The 19,391-nt window shown below is 39.3% G+C and overlaps 1 protein-coding gene across 5 annotated transcripts; it reads left to right on the top strand.

Moving 5' to 3' along the window:
- The first annotated feature begins 72 nt into the window (after positions 1-72).
- Positions 73-18,294, top strand: ABHD18 (abhydrolase domain containing 18). 5 transcript variants are annotated; one of them, XM_053403435.1, is made up of 14 exons: positions 73-231; positions 1,660-1,709; positions 4,274-4,378; positions 4,777-4,861; positions 5,289-5,389; positions 5,923-6,001; positions 6,095-6,181; positions 7,747-7,772; positions 9,123-9,261; positions 10,211-10,300; positions 10,720-10,821; positions 14,721-15,087; positions 16,117-16,279; positions 17,491-18,294. In XM_053403435.1, exons 3-14 carry the CDS (start codon positions 4,287-4,289, stop codon positions 17,540-17,542), a joined length of 1,383 nt encoding a protein of 460 aa, XP_053259410.1. In that variant the 5' UTR covers positions 73-231; positions 1,660-1,709; positions 4,274-4,286; the 3' UTR covers positions 17,543-18,294. The 5 variants fall into 5 exon arrangements, with proteins under 5 accessions (XP_053259410.1, XP_053259413.1, XP_053259412.1 ...); XM_053403438.1 differs by having other exon boundaries at positions 1,629-1,709; XM_053403437.1 differs by having other exon boundaries at positions 73-308.
- Positions 18,295-19,391: the final 1,097 nt, after the last annotated feature.

Here is a 19,391-nt window from a genome sequence, read left to right as displayed (position 1 = left end):
CGGAGACGAGAGAGCGGGAAGAGGGAGTGAGTGACAGCGGCGACCTTCGAAGTTCTCCTCCGTTGCCCCGCCTCCCTCCCTCATTCACTGTGGCGGGACGGTGAAAGCGAGTTCCGAAGGCTGGCGGATGAGAGGAGAGGCTGGGAAAGGGGGAGAGGCTGGAGGACGAGGACGAAGAGGAAGGAAACATCCCGCTCGCCTCTCCCTTCTGCCGCTTCTTCAGTGTGGCGGGTGGGGAGAATTCATTTTTTGCCTCCGCGCGGGCAGGACGTGCAGCCTGACGCGTCTCCCTGGGTGGCGGGACATGGGTAGGTCTTCGCCGTGGGACGTAACGGAAAAGCCTGTGGGCTCCTGGCCGTCCTTGCCCAAGCTTGCTGGGAAGCGCCAGAAGACCTCCTGCACCTGCGCGGGGTCTTGTGGCACAAGTTGGGGCTGCACACGTTGTCCTCCATGCCTTCATTTCTCGGGAGGAAGGGTAAATGTTATCCAAGGACCCCCCCTTTCAACCCTCCTCTTTTTTTTGGGCAAAGTTTTGTTTCTGGGTTAGTCGGCAATCCAATGCATCTTCCACACGGGAACCAGCTCCATTGAATGCCGTGATTTCGCTTCCCAGCACGTAGGTTCGGACGGTCCATCCCTGCCTAACCAACCCCGTTGTAATTTTATTTGTTGGCGGGTGAGGTTGAAGGCGCGTTTCAGGGACAAGCTCGCAGTTGAATCAAACACGACCATAGGCGCCGACTCCATGGGGCTTGAGGGGGCCCGAGCCCCCTCAAAAATTCGTTTGGGGGGGCTCCGCCCCCCCAATAATCTCCGGCGCCCCTCCAGCAGAGCGCCATCGCCGCCCCTCCCCCAGCCCAAAATGCACAGGGGGGGCGGGCTGCATGCCTCCTGCCCTCCCTCCCGAGCAAAAGCTCCACCCAATTTCCTTTGGAGCTGATTAATAGGCGCAGCACGCTCTCCCCTATTCGCTCACGAGGAGGCGGCGCCACTTTATTTGCATATTCATGAGCTTATTTATTATTCATGAGCTTTCCCGGGCCCCCCCAATATTTTTTATAAGTCCGCGTCGCTGAACACGACCCCCCCCCCGGCGCCCTTATTCATATGTGGGAAGCTTTTGTTTGCTTGTGAAGGTTACAACGACAGACTAGAGTTCACCCGTTATGGTGAGAGGAAGGCCAACGAGAAAGGAACTTCGTTGAAGTGTGTGGATGCTGTATTTGCTTTGCCTTATATGTGTGTCTGTTTTCTAAAGCATTGCTCTCTCTGCGGATCCAGTGGCTATTGCTTAATAAAACACCAAGGTTAGGAGGCCAGAACAAAATTCTGAAGGTCTGAAACATTCTGATTCTGGCAAATAATAAAAAATGATCTGCCTCCTTTGGGTGATACTATATTACCCTCTTTTTAAAAACTTGTGTAGTTGAGGGTATTGTAGCAGCACACATTGTGAGTGAAGTAGCTCATAACTCTGGCCTCTTGGTAGTGGGTAAGTATCTCTGTATAGGGTTTACAGTGTCAAATAGAAGCTGTCCTCCAGATTTGTTTTATAAAAAGGTGCTGAGGGGAAATCTGAAGCGTTTCCTAGTAGCATATATACTCTTAATATTTTGAATTACATACAGAATTTGACTCATTCATACTTTGAACCAGCAGATATGAAGAGAGTTGCGGGTAAGAGAATTCTGGACTGACAAGGTTGACAGGTATGAACAACTTCTGGTTGAGAACCTTAATGTATGTTTTTAGTGTGTGGGTGCTGTACAAAAGTGTGGTATGAAAACATTTGTTTCCTTTTTATTCATAAATTACATGGCTGATCTTGTTGTTTTCAGGGTTGTCGTACATTTCGCAGTGTAGATTGCCAGTGATTAATTGTAGTGGGGAAATGGTGTCAACTTTTTCTTTTTGTGTATTGCAAAGATAATGTGTCCAAACCACGACTAAGACAGTCCTATGCACAGTTAGCTGGGAGTAAGCCACATTATATTAAACGACTTATTTATTAATGGACATGAATAGGATTGCACTGTAAATCACATTCCTGATGTTATAATACTGCTGTGTTATTCATGGTCCACTAATTATAGTTTTATTATTTCTGTTCTTTCCTGTTCTCATTTTGATTCCGAATTTCAATGTGTTTATTTGAGGACAGTGTTTTTGAGGCCAAGGTTGTTGCTACAAATATTTCACACACTTTGAGATTAGTAAAAGCTGGTAGATTAAGTTTGGCAACATATTATCTTCTCAACATACTAACCTTGTATGCTATCATTGTGAAACTTTACTTTAGAAATGAAGCATGACTGCAATCATGTTTTTACGCTCTGGAAAAATGCTACTTTATACCAAATATCAAGGTTAATCTGACATTACCAAAAGTTGGGAGGGGGTCATTTGCTAGGCTAACCATCTTGTGTTTCCTTGGGTTTTGCTGTTTGGAGTGTGTTCTTGTGTGAATGAAAAATAACTAGCTTTTGCAGTAATCAAAGTATATTTTGAGCAGACTGTTGTATGTTTGAAAGATCTTACGTACATTCTAGACTTAAAGCACTTCAGCTCCTTGTTAATTTTTCATCCTGTGTTGTAATTGTTGGAAAAAATAGCAACAAAGAACCTTAGCTATCAAATTCCTGACATTGTTCTTGAAGAGTGAGATAGAAATATGATTCTATTGATTTGTTTCCAGTCAAAAAGCTCAGTGGTAAATGAAAAGACGAAATAGCAGTGGTGAAATATTAACTAAGCAATTACATTATGTCAAAGGATAAGGCAGGTTGCTTTTGTTTGCTTTACTTGATAAGCGGTAGATGACCACAGCAATGATACTGAAATGATTTTCAGGAGGGAAAAGTCTCTCAGTGTTCAGACATAGCTTCTGTTTCTTTAGATGTACATTGCAAAATTTAATACTTTGACCTAGAGCTATCTTACAAAAGTCACATCTTCTATTACCTTAGAGTTTACTTTGGAAAGCATTCTAAAAGATCTCATTTTGGTGATGCAGAAGCAACCTAGTTTTGGAATGCCTACCAATAAAAATATATTATTGCAACCATCATATTATGTATGAATTTAAGAGATTGAAAAGAGTGTGCATGTTTTAAAATGAAGTTGAAAACAGTGGGAAAGTTCATTCAGTTATTGCAACATTTACAAAATTGAAAGATTTACCCCCCAAAAAGGGGGGGGGGACCAATCACCTTTCCCTTCACTCAAACTAATGCATGCAAATTGAGCTCTCTTTGTAAACTCCTTACAGCTCTTTTCATTGTTACAAGGTGCACATTCTTTTCCAACTACAACAGTTTGTACTCTTGGGATTTTTCCAACATCTTTATCCACTAGGATTCAGTTCCTAAAATTAGGTGGCTATGTACTCTGTGGTATGTTGCTTATGCCACAGCAAGTATTGCTCTGTTTAAACAGCTGTGTCCTCTGCATTGGTCTAGGCACCCTTATAATTTACCCATTTGCAATACAAAATAATTTAACATGCAGAAGGTTTCTTTTCAATATCTGTGCAGTGTGAACAGCTGTGCAGGTAATAGGCTTTTTCAGTGTGTTTTACATTTTAAAAAGTTTTCATTCTTCTGTTCAGATTGGTTCCTATTCCTGAGTGGGAGATTATCAGCCAAACCTAACCACTGCATATTTTTGCTAGTTAACATAAGAGGGGCTGACACCACAGACCATAGAAAATGTAATTGGTAGAGAGGGCTCTGTGTGTTGTCACTTCCCCTCTTCTCCTGGGAGGGAAGAAATGTATAGTACTTCCTATTGCTCTGTCTCTCTTCCTTTGATCAGCAATGGATGTGGACATGCCTCCACTTGCTCTAGCTTTAGGCATATGCCTGAATCTGGTTATACTATCAATATAAGTATTTTGCCTACATAGCTTTTCCCATTTGTAAAAGAAAACAAACTGGATTAATAGAATGTCTTTCTCCCTTCACTGATATTTGCTGTTGTAGCAGAATTGCAACAAATTGTTGACAGGCAGCTTATTAAAGGTGCATCAAATCAAGTGCTAATAAATTCTACTTCCTTAGTCATTTTCTTAAAGCAAGTACAGGGTTTCTTTTTAACGAAGATTAATGTGCCAGTTTCAAGCATGTTTTTGAAAGTTATATCGCACAATTTCTGTGTGTTTATAACTAGTGTTTGCTTTCATTGGAAATAAGAGTTGTACTTTTACAGTTACAAGGTAAAAAACAACAGTACTTTTCACCAGTATGTTAAACAGCGCTCTCTGCTCTTTTTCTAGATGTGTTTTGCTAATGGGTGTGAGTAAACTAGATGTCTTATACAGGCGCCTACTTCTCACTAAGCTTTTTATTCAAGGATGGGGAAGACCAGAAGACTTGAAAAGGTAGTTATGCTCACTCATGCTTATATTCCAGATTGGTGTACATGCTCTGTTTTTAAATTTCAAAAAATAGTACCCCCAAAGCTTATATTCTGAGTGCACACTGAAAGCTTAAAACCGTATTCTTATACTGTATGAAGGAAAAGTTAGAAAAGCATATGTCTCAAATTGAAGGGTAATACTTGTGTTAATACATGTTTAAATTTAAATACTGGTGTCACATTAAAAATAAACAATACTTGTGCAGGAGTTATTAATGTTAACATTGGATATTATAGCATCCTAGGTAGGGGTGGAATTAAATATCATTCAGGCCAAACAGAGACAAAGTTATAAAACACATTTTTGTGTCTTTTATGTAGTAATAGCTGAAACTTAACACTATTTTTTGTCATTAACAGAATATTTGCATTCAGAAAGATTATTGGAAACAGAGAAAAATGTCAAAATCTGGTTTCAAGAGACTATCCAGTGCACATCAACAAGGTATTAAGTTGCATTTATTTTTTAAGTAGTTTAAGAGTCTCTGCAGATTTGCAATCCTGATTATGAAAAAGGATAAACATTTGTTCAAAGGGGAGGTATCATTTGTTGAGTTGAAGTATATCTATAGAAAGGAACCTATGCTTGGTAATCTGCATGTTGCTAGAATTCACTAGATATTAGAGGAAGGGCTGTAGCTCAGAGGTAGACCATCTGCCTTGTGTGCAGAAAATCCTTGTTTCAATCTCCAGCACCTTCAGGTAGGGTGCAGATATATTCCCTGCCTGGAGAGTTGCTGTTAGTCAGTGTAGATGATACCGAGCTAGATAGACCAGTGGTCTGACATTGTATAAGGCAGCTTCCTCTGTCCCACCAAATGTACTTGTTAATGTTTGACAGCTTCAGTAAGAATGCAATGTTGTTACTGTAGGTTGAAGAACAATCAGACTGTAAGATCCTTGATGGACAGTTCATTTCCCCCTTGGCTCATTATGTACCAGATATCATGCCACCAGAATCCATCACAGCAAGGTAAGGACAGGCACCTAATGTAAGTTATGAAATTACAGAGAGTGAGATGAGACAAAATGCTGATGGAAAGGTGACGCATACGTGTGTTAATTTTGAATAAGGATAGGTTTGCATGTTGGCTAGGGCTTTGTCTGCACTGAGTGCCACTGGGAACAGCTCCTTACCTTATGTGCTGAGAGCTCCTCTTCAAATTTTTGTCCCAGTAAGTATAATACTACGATTAAAAAGGTCCTAACTAAACTTCTGCATGCCTTAAGGGACATTTTAGATCCCATACGTTCCCCCCCCCATACACATGTGCCAGTTATTCTGGATTTGCATTTGATTGGAGAAATGCCATATATGATGGCTAGCAGCAGTTTTAATTATCACGGGAGCTGGAAACATTTTCTGCAATGATGCTTATTACTTAAGAGGGGGGAAATGCATTACTAGTCCTTGATATAAAACATTTTTGTGTGATATTAGTTGCTAGTCTGTTAACTTTATTTCATATAGGCATAGTTTTCAAATGATTGCTTTCTATTTGATAGGTTTCAGTTTTTAGTACCCAAGCTATGGAACAGCAAATACAGACCAGTGTGCATTCATTTAGCAGGCACTGGCGACCATGTAAGCATACAACATTACTTCATTAATGCTTTTTTAAAAACCTGTTACACTTGTTCTATTTAATTTAATCTTATTAAACTTTTGTCTCTTTAGTACTTTTGGAGACGACGCACGTTAATGGCCCGTCCAATGATCAAAGAGGCCTGCATGGCTTCACTGTTGTTAGAAAACCCTTATTATATCCTTTATATTAAGCAAAATGTATCTGTGAAGCACAGATCTAGAGAGGAAAGATGCTGTTGCCTAGTCATGTGTTTAGTTCCAACAGTAATATGGTGAATGGATATGTCAAATATGTAAAAGCATATGAAATGTAAACCATTTATATGTTTCCTGTATAGATTGGTAGCTTGGAAATTGACAAAACTATAGTAAATGACCTGTAAGTGACCTAATGATTATACTTAAGTATGTGTGGTTCTGCTTGAAAAGAAATCATATATTCTGTGGATATTTTGCAACTCTTAAATCTCCAAAAGCATAAACAACTCAAATTAATGTTGTGTGTATGTAATCATATATAAAGTTAAACTATATGCAAATAGACTCCAGGGCATCATTATCTAAAATTAGACACACTTTAAATGCAGCTTAGGGAGGGCATGAGGACCATTTAGAGAGAAAAATAATAGGAAGAGAATGCATTGCCCCACTTGATTGCCATGTTTTCATTTGGCTTGTCACAGTTAAGAGATTCAGTTTCCAAATTACCAATCAGCAGTCTTTCATAAAATATTAGTTTTCTGTCTCCCTGTTTGAGGCCGCTGCATTAATTTATCTATCAATAAATCTGAGGTTTTTTTTAAATCCAATCCTCTTCTGTTGGCGTTTTGATAACACAAAAATGGAAATCTGTCACCAACTGGGCAGCTGTTAACAAATTCTGAATTACTTTCTTATAGAGATATTATATTTATCCCATGATGTAGCCCAAGAGGGCAAAAATTTAATTCACATATTATAATTTTCTTAATACTAGTTGGCAGCAATTAAACATTCAGAATGTTTGTGCGGAACGTGTCTGGATCATGGCCATTATTCTAAGCAATGTTACTGAAATTCCTAATAAAGCAGTAAGACAAGTTTTTCATATTGCTGTTTAGTTATATATAATGACTTGCCTAGATAAGTCATTCAATGATTGAAATGTTACGCATGTGTGAACTCAAATCTCCTATGTCTAACATAATGCATGAGCTCACATTAAAGGTAAAGGTAAAGGGACCCCTGACCATTAGGTCCAATCGTGATTGACTCTGGGGTTGCAGCGCTCATCTCGCTTTATTGGCTGACGGAGCCGGCATACAGCTTCCGGGTCATGTGGCCAGCATGACTAAGCCACTTCTGGCGAACCAGAGCAGCACACGGAAACTCCGTTTACCTTCCCACTGGAGCGGTACCTATTTATCTACTTGCACTTTGACGTGCTTTTGAACTGCTAGGTTGGCAGGAGCAGGGACCGAGCAACGGGAGCTCACCCCGTCGCGGGGATTCAAACCACCGACCTTCTGATCGGCAAGTTCTAGGCTCTATGGTTTAACCCACAGCACCACCCACGTCCCTCACATTACCTCCTGTTTAATTGTTAAATTGCAAGCCTAAACCCACACAGTTAAAATAACTTTTATTTTAGTGTGCACATTTATTTTTTAAAAAAACCTTTAAATATAAATTGTAATGAAAATGTTGAGACTCAAAAGGTATATACATTTCCATATTAATTTCTTTGACTCTTATCTGTACATGGATGCAGAAAACCCAAGGATCAGTTGTAAGTATTAGCAATGTACTGTATTCTGTGATACATATAGGAAATAGATATACTGCTTAAAATTTACAAGTTATATCTTATTTCTGATGTATCGTGTTTATTTGACTTTATTCCTTTTTGCGAGAAACTCATTTTAAGCCACAATGGTCAATAATACAAATGGGAATATTGCATTCTGCCACTTTAGGGGCTACATAACCTTTTAAAGTTGCTACCTTCTGCATACCTTGAATGTGAGACGGTTTTGGTAACTGTGTTAATGCTGAATGTCTTCAAATCCTTTATATAAGCTATTTCTAGAAAAACCTTGTTCCAAGTATGCAGCAACTTGGTGTTGCAAGATGTTCAGATGTATGAAAACTAGGTCATTTCATAGACTGCCAATCGCTGTAAATAAATTTCACAGTGAAGGCTTTATGTGGCTGTAGCATTTCACTTGTTTCTTTTGCCAACCATTTTGAGTGAATAGTGGCAGCTTTCCCCAACTGAGAAGGGGAGGATAATACATTCCTCATCTCTGCATTTTTCCCTTCTGTTTCCCCAAATTAGCAAAGTGCTCTGAACAAGCATAGCATGATGGATTCTAACCAGGCACCAGAGCTATCCATCGTAAAGTTAAATTGTTGCAGTATACTTGTAATACTGCATAGCAGACAAAACTGCTGTACAGTGGTACTTCGGGTTACATACGCTTCAGGTTACAGACTCTGCTAACCCAAAAATAGTACCTCGGGTTAAAAACTTTGCTTCAGGATGAGAACAGAAATTGTGCTCTGGCGGCGCAGCGGCAGCAGGAGGCCCCATTAGCTAAAGTGGTGCTTCAGGTTAAGAACAGTTTCAGGTTAAGAACGGACCTCTGGAACAAATTAAGTACTTAACCCAAGGTGCCACTTGGAAAATATATCCTGTAACTTCAATGCAGGTATCTCTGCAAAACAAATTTGTTTAATATTGTAGCACATTTGAAATTCTGGCCTTAATAGTAATTGTAGATTGATGGATAAGTTGCACAAAGTCCACAGCTTTTCTTCATCTGGCAGTATCAATATTTTGAGGCCTTTTTGTCATAAAGCAACTTTATAAAGAAAATATTTTACTTTATTGGCCAAAATCCATTGCTGGCAGTTTTGTGTGGATTGTGTTCCTGTTAACTGTAGTTAATAGCTATATAGTTGGGTCCAGTTCGTCCAGGCAGCAGCTACTAGGTTTAAATATAGTCATAACCCTGCCTCAAATTAAACGAGAGAGAGTTTTCATGAGGACAGTGATCTGAATTGTAGAAGATATGATTATAGGTACATTTGTTAATATATATATGCAAAGTTTGCCTTTCTTTTCTCGGGAGAAAAGAAGATCATGTCTGAAAAATGTCTCTGACCTGTTTGTCATGGGAGGAGCTCTTGTGCTAGAATCAGCTGTTCTTCTGCACTGGTTAGAAAGAGAAGGCTATGGACCCCTTGGGATGACAGGAATATCCATGGGAGGACATGTAAGAACCTTTATTTGAAAAATAGTAAATAAGTTGAAGCTTATATATGTCTATCATTAGCTGGTTTTAAGTTTTGTAAAATAAGTTACAATATAAGTGAGTTATTCTGACCAAATTGCGGGAGGTAGTGGAAGATAGGAGTGCCTGGCGTGCTCTGGTCCATGGGGTCACGAAGAGTCGGACACGACTAAACGACTAAACAACAAAGTGAGTTATCTAAATCACATGACATAGACATGAAAAATGGGATGCACAGATATGGAAATGGCCTTACGTTTTCATATTCCATTAGAATGAATACTGTATATAGTTTGATCAAATTCTTATTAAATTTCAAGTTTATGTCCAGGTACAAATCCCAGGTACAAATCCATGAAACATATGAAGTATTGTTGGCGTATCACTTACCTTAGACAAGTCTATCTCAGCAAGTCTGTTGTGAAGATTAAATGAGAACCTTACTTACGTTACTCAGAGATCCTTGGAAAAAGGACCTCAGGATTTGTATTAAAGAGGGAAGGAGGATTCCTTGGAAGAAGGATTTTTATTGAAGTTTAGATGATATTTTTATATAAATGCCATTTAAGTTTGTTGTGAATAAAATCTGGAAGGGGAAAGAACTGGGAAGGGTTTTTTTGTATTCTAAAATATGTTGAGGGGGTGAAAGCTATTTCTCTCAGGTAGTAATTTCATTTTACTTGTGCTTATGAAAACAAAGTAAGTCTGCTGCTCCCTAAGGAATTATGAAACCAACTGTGCTGTATAATTTATTTCAATTTGCAGTAAATGCATTGTGTGTGTAAAGAAAACAGATAAAGATTTACGTTAAAGGATTTTGGAAGAAAAATACTGAGGTGACTAATACAATACAAATCACAGGCACTATTTGTCTTCGGTGACAAGCAGTATGTAATCTGAAAAAAATATTGTATTGTCTTCTATTTGACAGATGGCATCATTAGCAGTGTCAAACTGGCCTAAACCGTTGCCACTAGTTCCTTGTCTCTCCTGGTCTACAGCCTCTGGTGTTTTTACTACGGTAATCTATTTGCAGTGTACAATGCCAACAAGTGGGAAACCAAAAGGCTTCAAAGCCCTAATATTAATCAGGTTTGATTTATTGTTGGGATATTTCATAGTAGAAATACTTTGTGTTCTTGGGGTTAGGGTAGAGTTACCAAATTTTGAATTGAGGAGGAACTTTTTAAAAATAGTTATTCCATCTCTCAGTACCTCCGCAAACACTCCATTTTTAAAATGAGTGAAACATGCAAACCTAAAGCTTCCATGGTTCTTTGATCCTTGCCCTTGTTTGTAGATGTGCCCAGAGATGTTTTCACAGCTCATGGGGAAACTTTGCTAAACTGATATAAATTACAATTATTTGTATATAGTTGGTGTCTTTAGAATAAGAGTTCATAATGCCTTGTCACTGCTTTATAATGTCTTTAATTTCAGGGTGTACTGAGCAAGGCAGTGAACTGGAGACAGCTTGAGAAACAGTATTATTCAGAGAGTGTTTATGAAGAAGAGATCATTCAAATGCTTGAATATTGTGGAGTAGGTATAATTTTATTTTTCATACTAAATATTAGCTGCACAGTTTGACCATTGAAAACATGTCACAGTGCTCAAGCATTTCAGCAAAAACATTAGATATGAAACTATAGGATTTGTTATACATATATTCTTGTAAAAAGATGCATTGACATTGTTTTTTTTTTAAAATGCATTACCCTTCTACTCTTTATTATTTTTACACTGGTGAATGGTGGATTGTGAGAGAGCTTGTCAAACTATAGTATGTAATTAGGAAGGAGCATTTTCATCGTATGACTAGAACCAACCAGAGCATTTAACCAGAAAATTTAATTTTTGGATTGCTTTTGTTAAAAAAATACTGTATTTCCTCTTACATTTTGTATGTTGGTTGCTAAATGGCTCCCATGTTTGTTACATGTTCACCAAAAATTTAGTAAACAGCATAGCTGTTCATAGATGCTTAGAAATTATAACTAGGGATTATTTCTTGTTATCAGGTTATCAAAAACATTAACGTAAGGATCCGTAGATAGAATATCAGATGCTGTCTTTTCAGTAGGAAAATGTAATGGGCCACCTGTCTCATTTCTCTTTAATAATAATAATAATAATAATAATTTATTATTTAGGGACACTTGTGGCGCTGTGGTCTAAACCACTGAGCCTAGGGCTTGCCGATCGAAAGGTTGGTGGTTTGAATCCCCGCGACGGGGTGAGCTCCCATTGTTCAGTCCTGCCCACCTAGCAGTTCGAAAGCACATCAAAGTGCAAGTAGATAAATAGGTACCACTGTCTGCGGACAAACGTCGGCTCCCTCGGCCTATAGATCGAGATGAGTGCACAACCCCAGAGTCATCCATGACTGGAACTAATGGTCAGGGTACCTTTACCTTTATTATTTATACCCCACCCATCTGGCTGGGTTTCCCTAGCCACTCTGGGCGGCTTCCAACTGAATATTAAAAACACAGTAAAGCATCAAACATTAAAAACTTCCCTAAACAGGGCCGCCTTCAGATGTCTTTTAAAAGTAAGATAGTTGCTTATTGCCTTGACATTTGCTGGGAAGGCGTTCCACAGGGCAGGCTCCACTAACGAGAAGGCCCTTCCTGGTTCCCTGTAACCTCACTTCTCACAATGAGGGAACCGCCAGAAGGCCCTCGGTGCTGGACCTCAGTGTCCAGGCTGCACAATGGGGGTGGAGACGCTCCTTCAGGTATACAGTAGTACCTTGGTTTGCAACTGCTTTGGATTGCAACTGTTTTGGATTACAACCACATCAAACCCGGAAGTGCGTGTCCCTTTTTTTGGATTACAACCAATTTTGGGGGGGAGGCCACATTGGCGAAAGCATGCCTTGGGTTACAACCTGTTTTGGTTTACAACCAGACCTCCGGAATGGATTATGGTTGTAAACCAAGGTACCACTGTACAGGACCGAGGCCGTTTAGTTCTCCTGACAGTGGCCAGATGTTGGGGGGTTTTTAAGACCGCTGTTGCAGAATGTGGAGGAGGGCTGCTGCTTCTTCTTTGGAGATAACTCATAGCCGAGTAAGATTGTCCTCCATGAACTCAGTATTAATGGTGTGTCCCTAGGTGACTCTAGGAGGCCAATTTTGGATCCACACGTCCTTTTACAGTGGGTACATGGGTTTCTGGATGGGAGTTGATCATTGTGAGGGTTTGACAAACGTGCCTTCCTCTTCGCTTGTTTCTTCCTTTCATCCTCAGTCTGAGTATCTTCAAAGTCCATGACACCTTTGGTAAAGGCTGTTCTCCAATTGGAGCGCTTGCAGGCCAGTGTTTCCCAATTCTCAGTGTTTATACTGCATTTTGTTAGATTTGCCTTGAAAGAGTCTTTAAACGTCTTTTGTGAACCACCAACATTACGCTTTTCATTTTTAAGTTCGGAATAGAGTAGTTGCTTTGGAAGACTATAATCAGGCATCCGCACAAATGACCAGTCCAACGAAGTTGATGTTGAAGAATCATTGCTTCAACACTGGCAATCTTTGCTTCTTACAGTACACTGACATTGGTTCGCTTCCCAAGTGATATGTAAAATTTTTCAGAGACTCTTTTGAGGATTTGGCGATAGTGTTTATAAGTGGTGCATGTTTCACAAGCGTACAGTAAGATTGGTAGTACAATAGCTCTGTAAACAAGCATTTTGGTTTACCTGCAAATGTCCTGGTCCTCAAACACTCTGCACTTCAGTTGAGAGAAAACTGCACTCACAGAGCTCAGGTGATGCTGGATTTCGGCATAAATGTCTGCCCTTGTGGAAAGATAACTGCCCAGGTAGGAAAAATAGTCGACATTTTCCAACATTACACTGTGCTTGTTGGTGCAGCACTTGGGTTTTTTGGATGTTGAGCGATAGGCCAAGCTTTTCATAAGCTTCAAAGATATTTAGGGTGGTTTGGAGGTCATCCTCTGAGTTTGCACACACTACGTCATCATCAGCATATTGAAGCTCTATGACGGAAGTTATGGTAACCTTCCTCTTTGCTTTCAGCCTAACTTAAGAGTTTTCCATCTGTTCAATATATGATTTCTACCCCAGTGGGGAGTCTCCCTTCGACAATGCTCCTTGCACTCCTGGCTCTATCCCTTTTAGTTAGGAAATAATTATAGGAGGACTTGGAGAAATGTGGCAGTGGCAGAAGAAGGGTTCTTTATTCTCCTACTCACCTGCGCAGTCTTTCCCAGCTGTTTCATATTTTGCATAGGAAACAAAAAAGCAATGACTAGATGTGCTAGGAGGCCACTAATGGAAGATGCCAAGCTGTTGCCACATCAAGTGACTGCTGGTAAAACTATTGCCTGGAATTTCTGAAGATGATGGAGAATAGAAAACTTGGGTTTTTTGGTGTTTCCAATGCTAGTTATTTGTAATGAGCTTCTAAAATATTGGGACTAAAATGTCCTCCTCCTAGTAAGAAAATTATAAATCAGGAGGAAAGCATCTTGTTCTCTAGGAACATTTATTCTATGTTAAGCAGAACTGTGAACTGCGTATCTTGCATATTCCTTTACTCTTTCTGGTGGAGTTGGTACTGTATGCATTGCAAGTACTCAACATTAGGTAACAGAATACACACAACAGCCTATATTGTTGTAAACTGCTTGGGCTTTTTTTTTTTTAAACAATCAAGTGTTATATAACTTTTGTGAAATAGATACTTTGAGAAAGCCTAGTATAGAATGAGGATGATTTAATCATTTATGATAGGGGAGAGGACACTATGTTGAGATTTCTGCCTTTCTCTCTAAGGATGCTTGTGGATGTGCTTGCATTTGCACAGATTTCAAATTTCTGAAAATAAATTCCACCCCACCCACCCCAGATACAGTTAAATTAAAAGTTGTTAACATAGGGGTGCATTCATAAGGCAGTTTCATACAAGCCAAAGGTTGGGATATGTCACTTTAGTCTTTTCTATGTTTACATAGTTTAAGTGACTCACATTAGAAATTAAATTGTTCTCAAGATTCAACACTGTCAATTGTATCTTATATAATATAAGAGATATTTGGTGTTGTAGTCACCATATATTTGGGAAGTGTCTTGAGTTAAAATATAAACACTGCCATATTCTTTTAGAGCAGCGGTCACCAACCGTCCCTCCAGATGTTGCTGGACTTCAGCTTCCATCATCCCTGACTTACTAGTTTTCTAAGTAAAGTTCATGGCAATTGGGAGTCCCACCAGCATCCAGAACCCACTACATTAGATACCCCTGGATTAGAGTAATGGAACATCTAGCTCATTCAAGAGAGCAAATTATAGAAGTTGCCACATACTAACCCCCCCCCCCCGAGCAAATGTTTTAGGGTTACCAGAGTAACTGATACCTTACAGGATATCTACCTAATATTCAAAGTGTCTTAATTGAATAGATATTTTTGTTTAGACAGATTCATTCAAGATGGGACAAGACTTTGTTAAAAATTCTCCTGGCAGTGTGGACAGTTTAAGCAATCTGGATCTGCATTCCGGTATGCTGAACCTGGATACCAGAAGCAAAGCTCTATCTTCGGAAGCTGGTCACTGCAGTAGCAGAACTCCTCTAAGTGCCTCAGCGGAAGGACTGTTAGTGCAAGAGGCGTCAAAAATGCAGTGCATAAACCAGACGTTTTCAACCAGCAGCAGTAGCAATAAGGATTTTACCAGTAATCAGAAGCATCTGATAAGTGGAAAAAGGGACAGTTTACAAAGAGAATCTTTAAGATTCATGAAAGGGGTGATGGACGAATGTACTCATGTAGCTAATTTTTCAGGTACATGTTATTTTAATACAGTTTTGAAATTCTTCTTTTTGCTGCCCTCTGCCTATTTCTACCCTGTTAAGTAATACTTCTGTTTTTTATGTTTTCTTTCTCCAAATTTTCATTTATGCATTTCTAAGTAATCTCTGAGCACATAAAGCGTTTAAACCTGATCCCCCCCCTTCTTCTTTATATCCAGTGGTGTCTAATTTGTCTCATAGGACTAGAAATGTAGCTTATATCGTAAGTTGCATAGTCTGTGGAGTTATTTGAAGCCTCACATGATCACTAACAGCATAATTCTCTGGTCTGCGCAAGGCAAAAAGCAGATAGGGTTGAACACAGCCGTTGCCTCATTTTAAATTATGGTGACCTGGTGGAACAGCAGCTAGATCAATACCTATCAACATGCAAAGCTTTGTGTGAGCAGAGAAGGTATAGTAGTGGCTAGTGACATAAATACAAGTGGGACTAGGGCTCCTTGTTCTGCAAGGCGAGGACCAAAAAATATTGAAATGAAAAAATTGAGCACCAGGGCCAATTATTCTCAACAAAGCCCAGCAGAAAAACAAAATGCAGTACTGTGCCATAGACCATGCAACATGTTGAAATGATAGGGCATGGCCATAGACAATACCCCACTACCCCATGTGTCTATGAACCAAAAAGACACGGGGAAGGAGGCCACAAGGTCAACATGAGACCACTGCAGATCACAAGATGATGCTAACATACAAGAGCAGGATATTAGGCTATAAGGTGGTTCTTTAGCAGGATCAAGTCACAACCTATTGTATATGGACTAATTTTCCTTTGCTGTTCTTTCCCATTCTTGTGTAATCTAACATAAGCTACTGACAGTGTTGCTTCAGCAGTAAAAAAGAACTAAGGCTGCATTAAATAGTTGCCATTTACTGAAGACATGATTGTGAATTGTGGATTCCCATGCAATTACCTTGTAATCTTAACCTTTCTGTAACATTGTCTTCCGAACTAAAGATAGCATATTTAGCTTTAAAGAGCTTTGTTCCTTGTTCTCAGTTCCAGTTGATCCAACACTAATCATAGTAGTTCAAGCCAAGGAGGATGCTTATATTCCAAGAACTGGTGTACGTAGCCTTCAAGAAATATGGCCCGGATGTGAAATCAGATACTTGGAAGGAGGTCATGTTAGTGCATACCTCTTCAAACAAGGATTGTTCAGGTGAGGCATTGATTAGGCAATGAAAATCAAACAAAGCTTTTATACTCTACTACTACTGCATCTCTTAAGTGCTAAGTATACATATTTTTTTGTGGCAGTCTAAAAGTTGCCTGCATTCAACAGATTTAGTCCACTTCAAAGCTAGTAGTAAGTCATGGTTTTGTGCTATGTGAACAAGCTGAATTGAGTCTTGGGCTTATGGTCTCCCGTCTCCTCAGTTTGAGCCAGGCTTGTTTTAACAAACCATAGTTTAAAATAACTATAGAGTTTCACCTAGCTTGGATGTAGTCTGAAACAGGAACCAGGTAGTTACAACAGTGAAGTGGTGGTGTATAAACCTAGGTTCTCTTCTCATTTATTTAGTGCTAAATGACAGCATTACATCTGAAATGAACTTTATTTCCTACTCAGTTCTGTTTTATATTTCAGTTGTTGTATTTGTTACCCCTAAATTGTGGATTTCTGAGATTTGTGGCTTTGTTTATAATTGGCAGGAAGTGCCCAGCATTGCCCAGGAATTTTTAGAAACACTTTTGTGTGTGTGTTTTATAAATGGATAGTGTAATCTGTGAGTTTTGACTCATGACACTCAAAATTAGGTGAAGTCACACCAAGTCAAGTTTGGTCCATCAACTTGAATTAAAATTATGTCCATTGTTCAAATGTCAATGAAGACTGCTGCACTCCCCCCGCCCCCCGGATCTGGAACCCTCATGCTGGGTTTGGTGATGATTTATTGAGAGGCAGCCAAATCTATGCCAAAAAATTTCCGAAGTCCTATATTGCTCTGCTAAATTGAATCAAAATGTCACCTAGCATCCAAACATTGCTGAAGACAGCTGCCCCCACCAACTGCCCTCATGCCAAGTTAGGCAACAGTATTTCAAGTGGTGGCTGAAAATATGCAAAAAACTGGGCATAGTCATGGCAAAGTTGTGTTTTCCCCCCACCATTTTTATTTTAAACTGGCATGCTGCATTCAAACATCAATGTAGGCCACCACCCCAACTCAGGAACCCTAAAATTTGGCAACTATATCTCAAGAAGTATCCGAATGCTGAAAACAGACAAATGGACATTTTTCTAAAATGTATAGTAGAAGCAGGTGCTAAAATCTTTTGTTAGATCGCTGTGCTGCATCTGGACAAAAAAAAAAAAAGTAAATTATTAGTGTACCTTCATTAATGTTGTTAATCTTCTCTTTCTCTTAGACAAGCTATATATGATGCCTTTGAACGCTTTCTCCAGAAATACGCTGTATAGCTCTGTCCTTTGGAGCCGCTCTATATAGACTTGTTCTGAGCTCTTTTTTACATGGATCCTCATGTTGACTTCATGTGGAGAACAAGTCAGACATAAGTTCAGTTAAGTCACCAACTGGACGGTAAATTGAACTTGGCGTTATATCAGAATGAAATCAACCAATTTCAAACTTGCACCAGTCATGCCAATGACAATTTTAGCACAATTTCTTAATACAGGTAATGTCTGTCTAAAGAATAGGCTGATTTTTAAGACTATTGTTATTTCGAGAGTACACTCATCCTTTGAAGAGAGACCAATACAGGCTGCTTAAATTTGGTTTATGTAAATTTTAGCATAAGTTTCACACCCCAGGTTGTGACTAGGACTAGGAATTCAAAAGTTATTTCAGGGAGACCAACTAGACTCTCAATAATGAGCTCAACTTGAAAAGTTTATTCATAATAAAAATTATTAAGATGGCCTATGCAGACTCTGGGGAGTAGGCAGCTACAAACCCCCACAATCTTCAGTGTTCCCTGGCTCTATTTCAACTTCAGTTGGAAGAACAAAGTTTGCACATTACTTTCCTGCACCTCATAATTGCTTCTTTAAAACTATTTGTCCACCTTTAATCATTCAAAGCAGCATGCTAGGTGTGCTCTTAATTTAAAATGGAGGGAGGAGGTGCTTACTTCTGTTGAGGAATCATAAAATGTTAATTGACTGAATTGTTATACCTGAAATGAAAATAAAGTGTGAATCCTTCTGTATATGTTGCATGTTTAATGTTGGTTTTCTTACAAACTATTTTGCATCATGTTGCAGTAAAGAGGGATTAACTTCATTTGGATCCAACCCAATATTGTAGTTAATTCCTCTTTAGTTCCATTGAAATCAATGGGACAAGTTAATCAAGACTAAGTTAACTCTCAATATTTTTAATGGGATGAAAGTGACCATCTTCATTTGGATCCAATCCTTACAATCCCAGCATTCCCCATGCTGCCTCCCACACAGTTCCAGAAGGTCCCCCAACACTCCAGAACAGCTTTCAATGGGGCTGCTGTGTTTCAGGGAGCAGGACTTGGTGAAAATAAATTCCCCCATTATTCAGTGGTTGCATCTAGGCTCACTGAAGCTCTTCATCTTACCCATTGTATTTTCTTTCATATTATATGGAAGTTAGTATGTGCTGTTGAATTTGATAAAATATTATTGTGGCTGAATCCAATGAAGTTATAACTTCTGCTCACATAACACAATCTCTTTCCCTCCACCCCAAATCTGCTAGAGGGTTGGGGGGGGGGAAGCTCAGAGGAGATTGGGGTTCTGTTGTGTGAGTGGAAGTTGTTAAACCCATGTAGTGACTTAGTTGGATACAACTCTAAGTACAACTGGATTGTGCTGAATAATTAAAGTTGAAGTCAGCCCACTTATCTAGGAATAGGTCCCATTGAATTTGGATGTGTTTAGTACACCTGCATAAGACTGTACTAGAATAATTTTTGAAGAGCAAAGTCTGATGAAGAGGAAGTTTATTAAAAGTACCAAAACTTAAGGTGAAAGCCTAAGTAAAAAAAAACTTGACCGAACTTCCTAATCGTAGTGAACAGCACTTTACGCTGAAGCAGCAGCTTTAAGTGGATTCCAGATACTGCTGAAGTCTTGTTCAAAGTAATTTCCTGGAGAATTAAAGTATTAAAACGCACTCCTTTGATTATAAGTTATGGATAACTGCAGACCCTCCAAGTGTCCCTATTTTTCAGGGATAGCCCCGGATTTACAGAAGCCATCCCGGTTTCTGATTTGATCCCGAAATGTCTCATTTTTCCTTAGGATAGCCCTATTTTCATCGGAGAAATGTTGG

The sequence above is a fragment of the Podarcis raffonei genome, chromosome 9, assembly GCF_027172205.1.
Source record: "Podarcis raffonei isolate rPodRaf1 chromosome 9, rPodRaf1.pri, whole genome shotgun sequence".
In the NCBI taxonomy this organism is placed as follows: Eukaryota; Metazoa; Chordata; class Lepidosauria; order Squamata; family Lacertidae; genus Podarcis; species Podarcis raffonei.
This window is presented reverse-complemented; position numbering and strand designations above follow the sequence as displayed.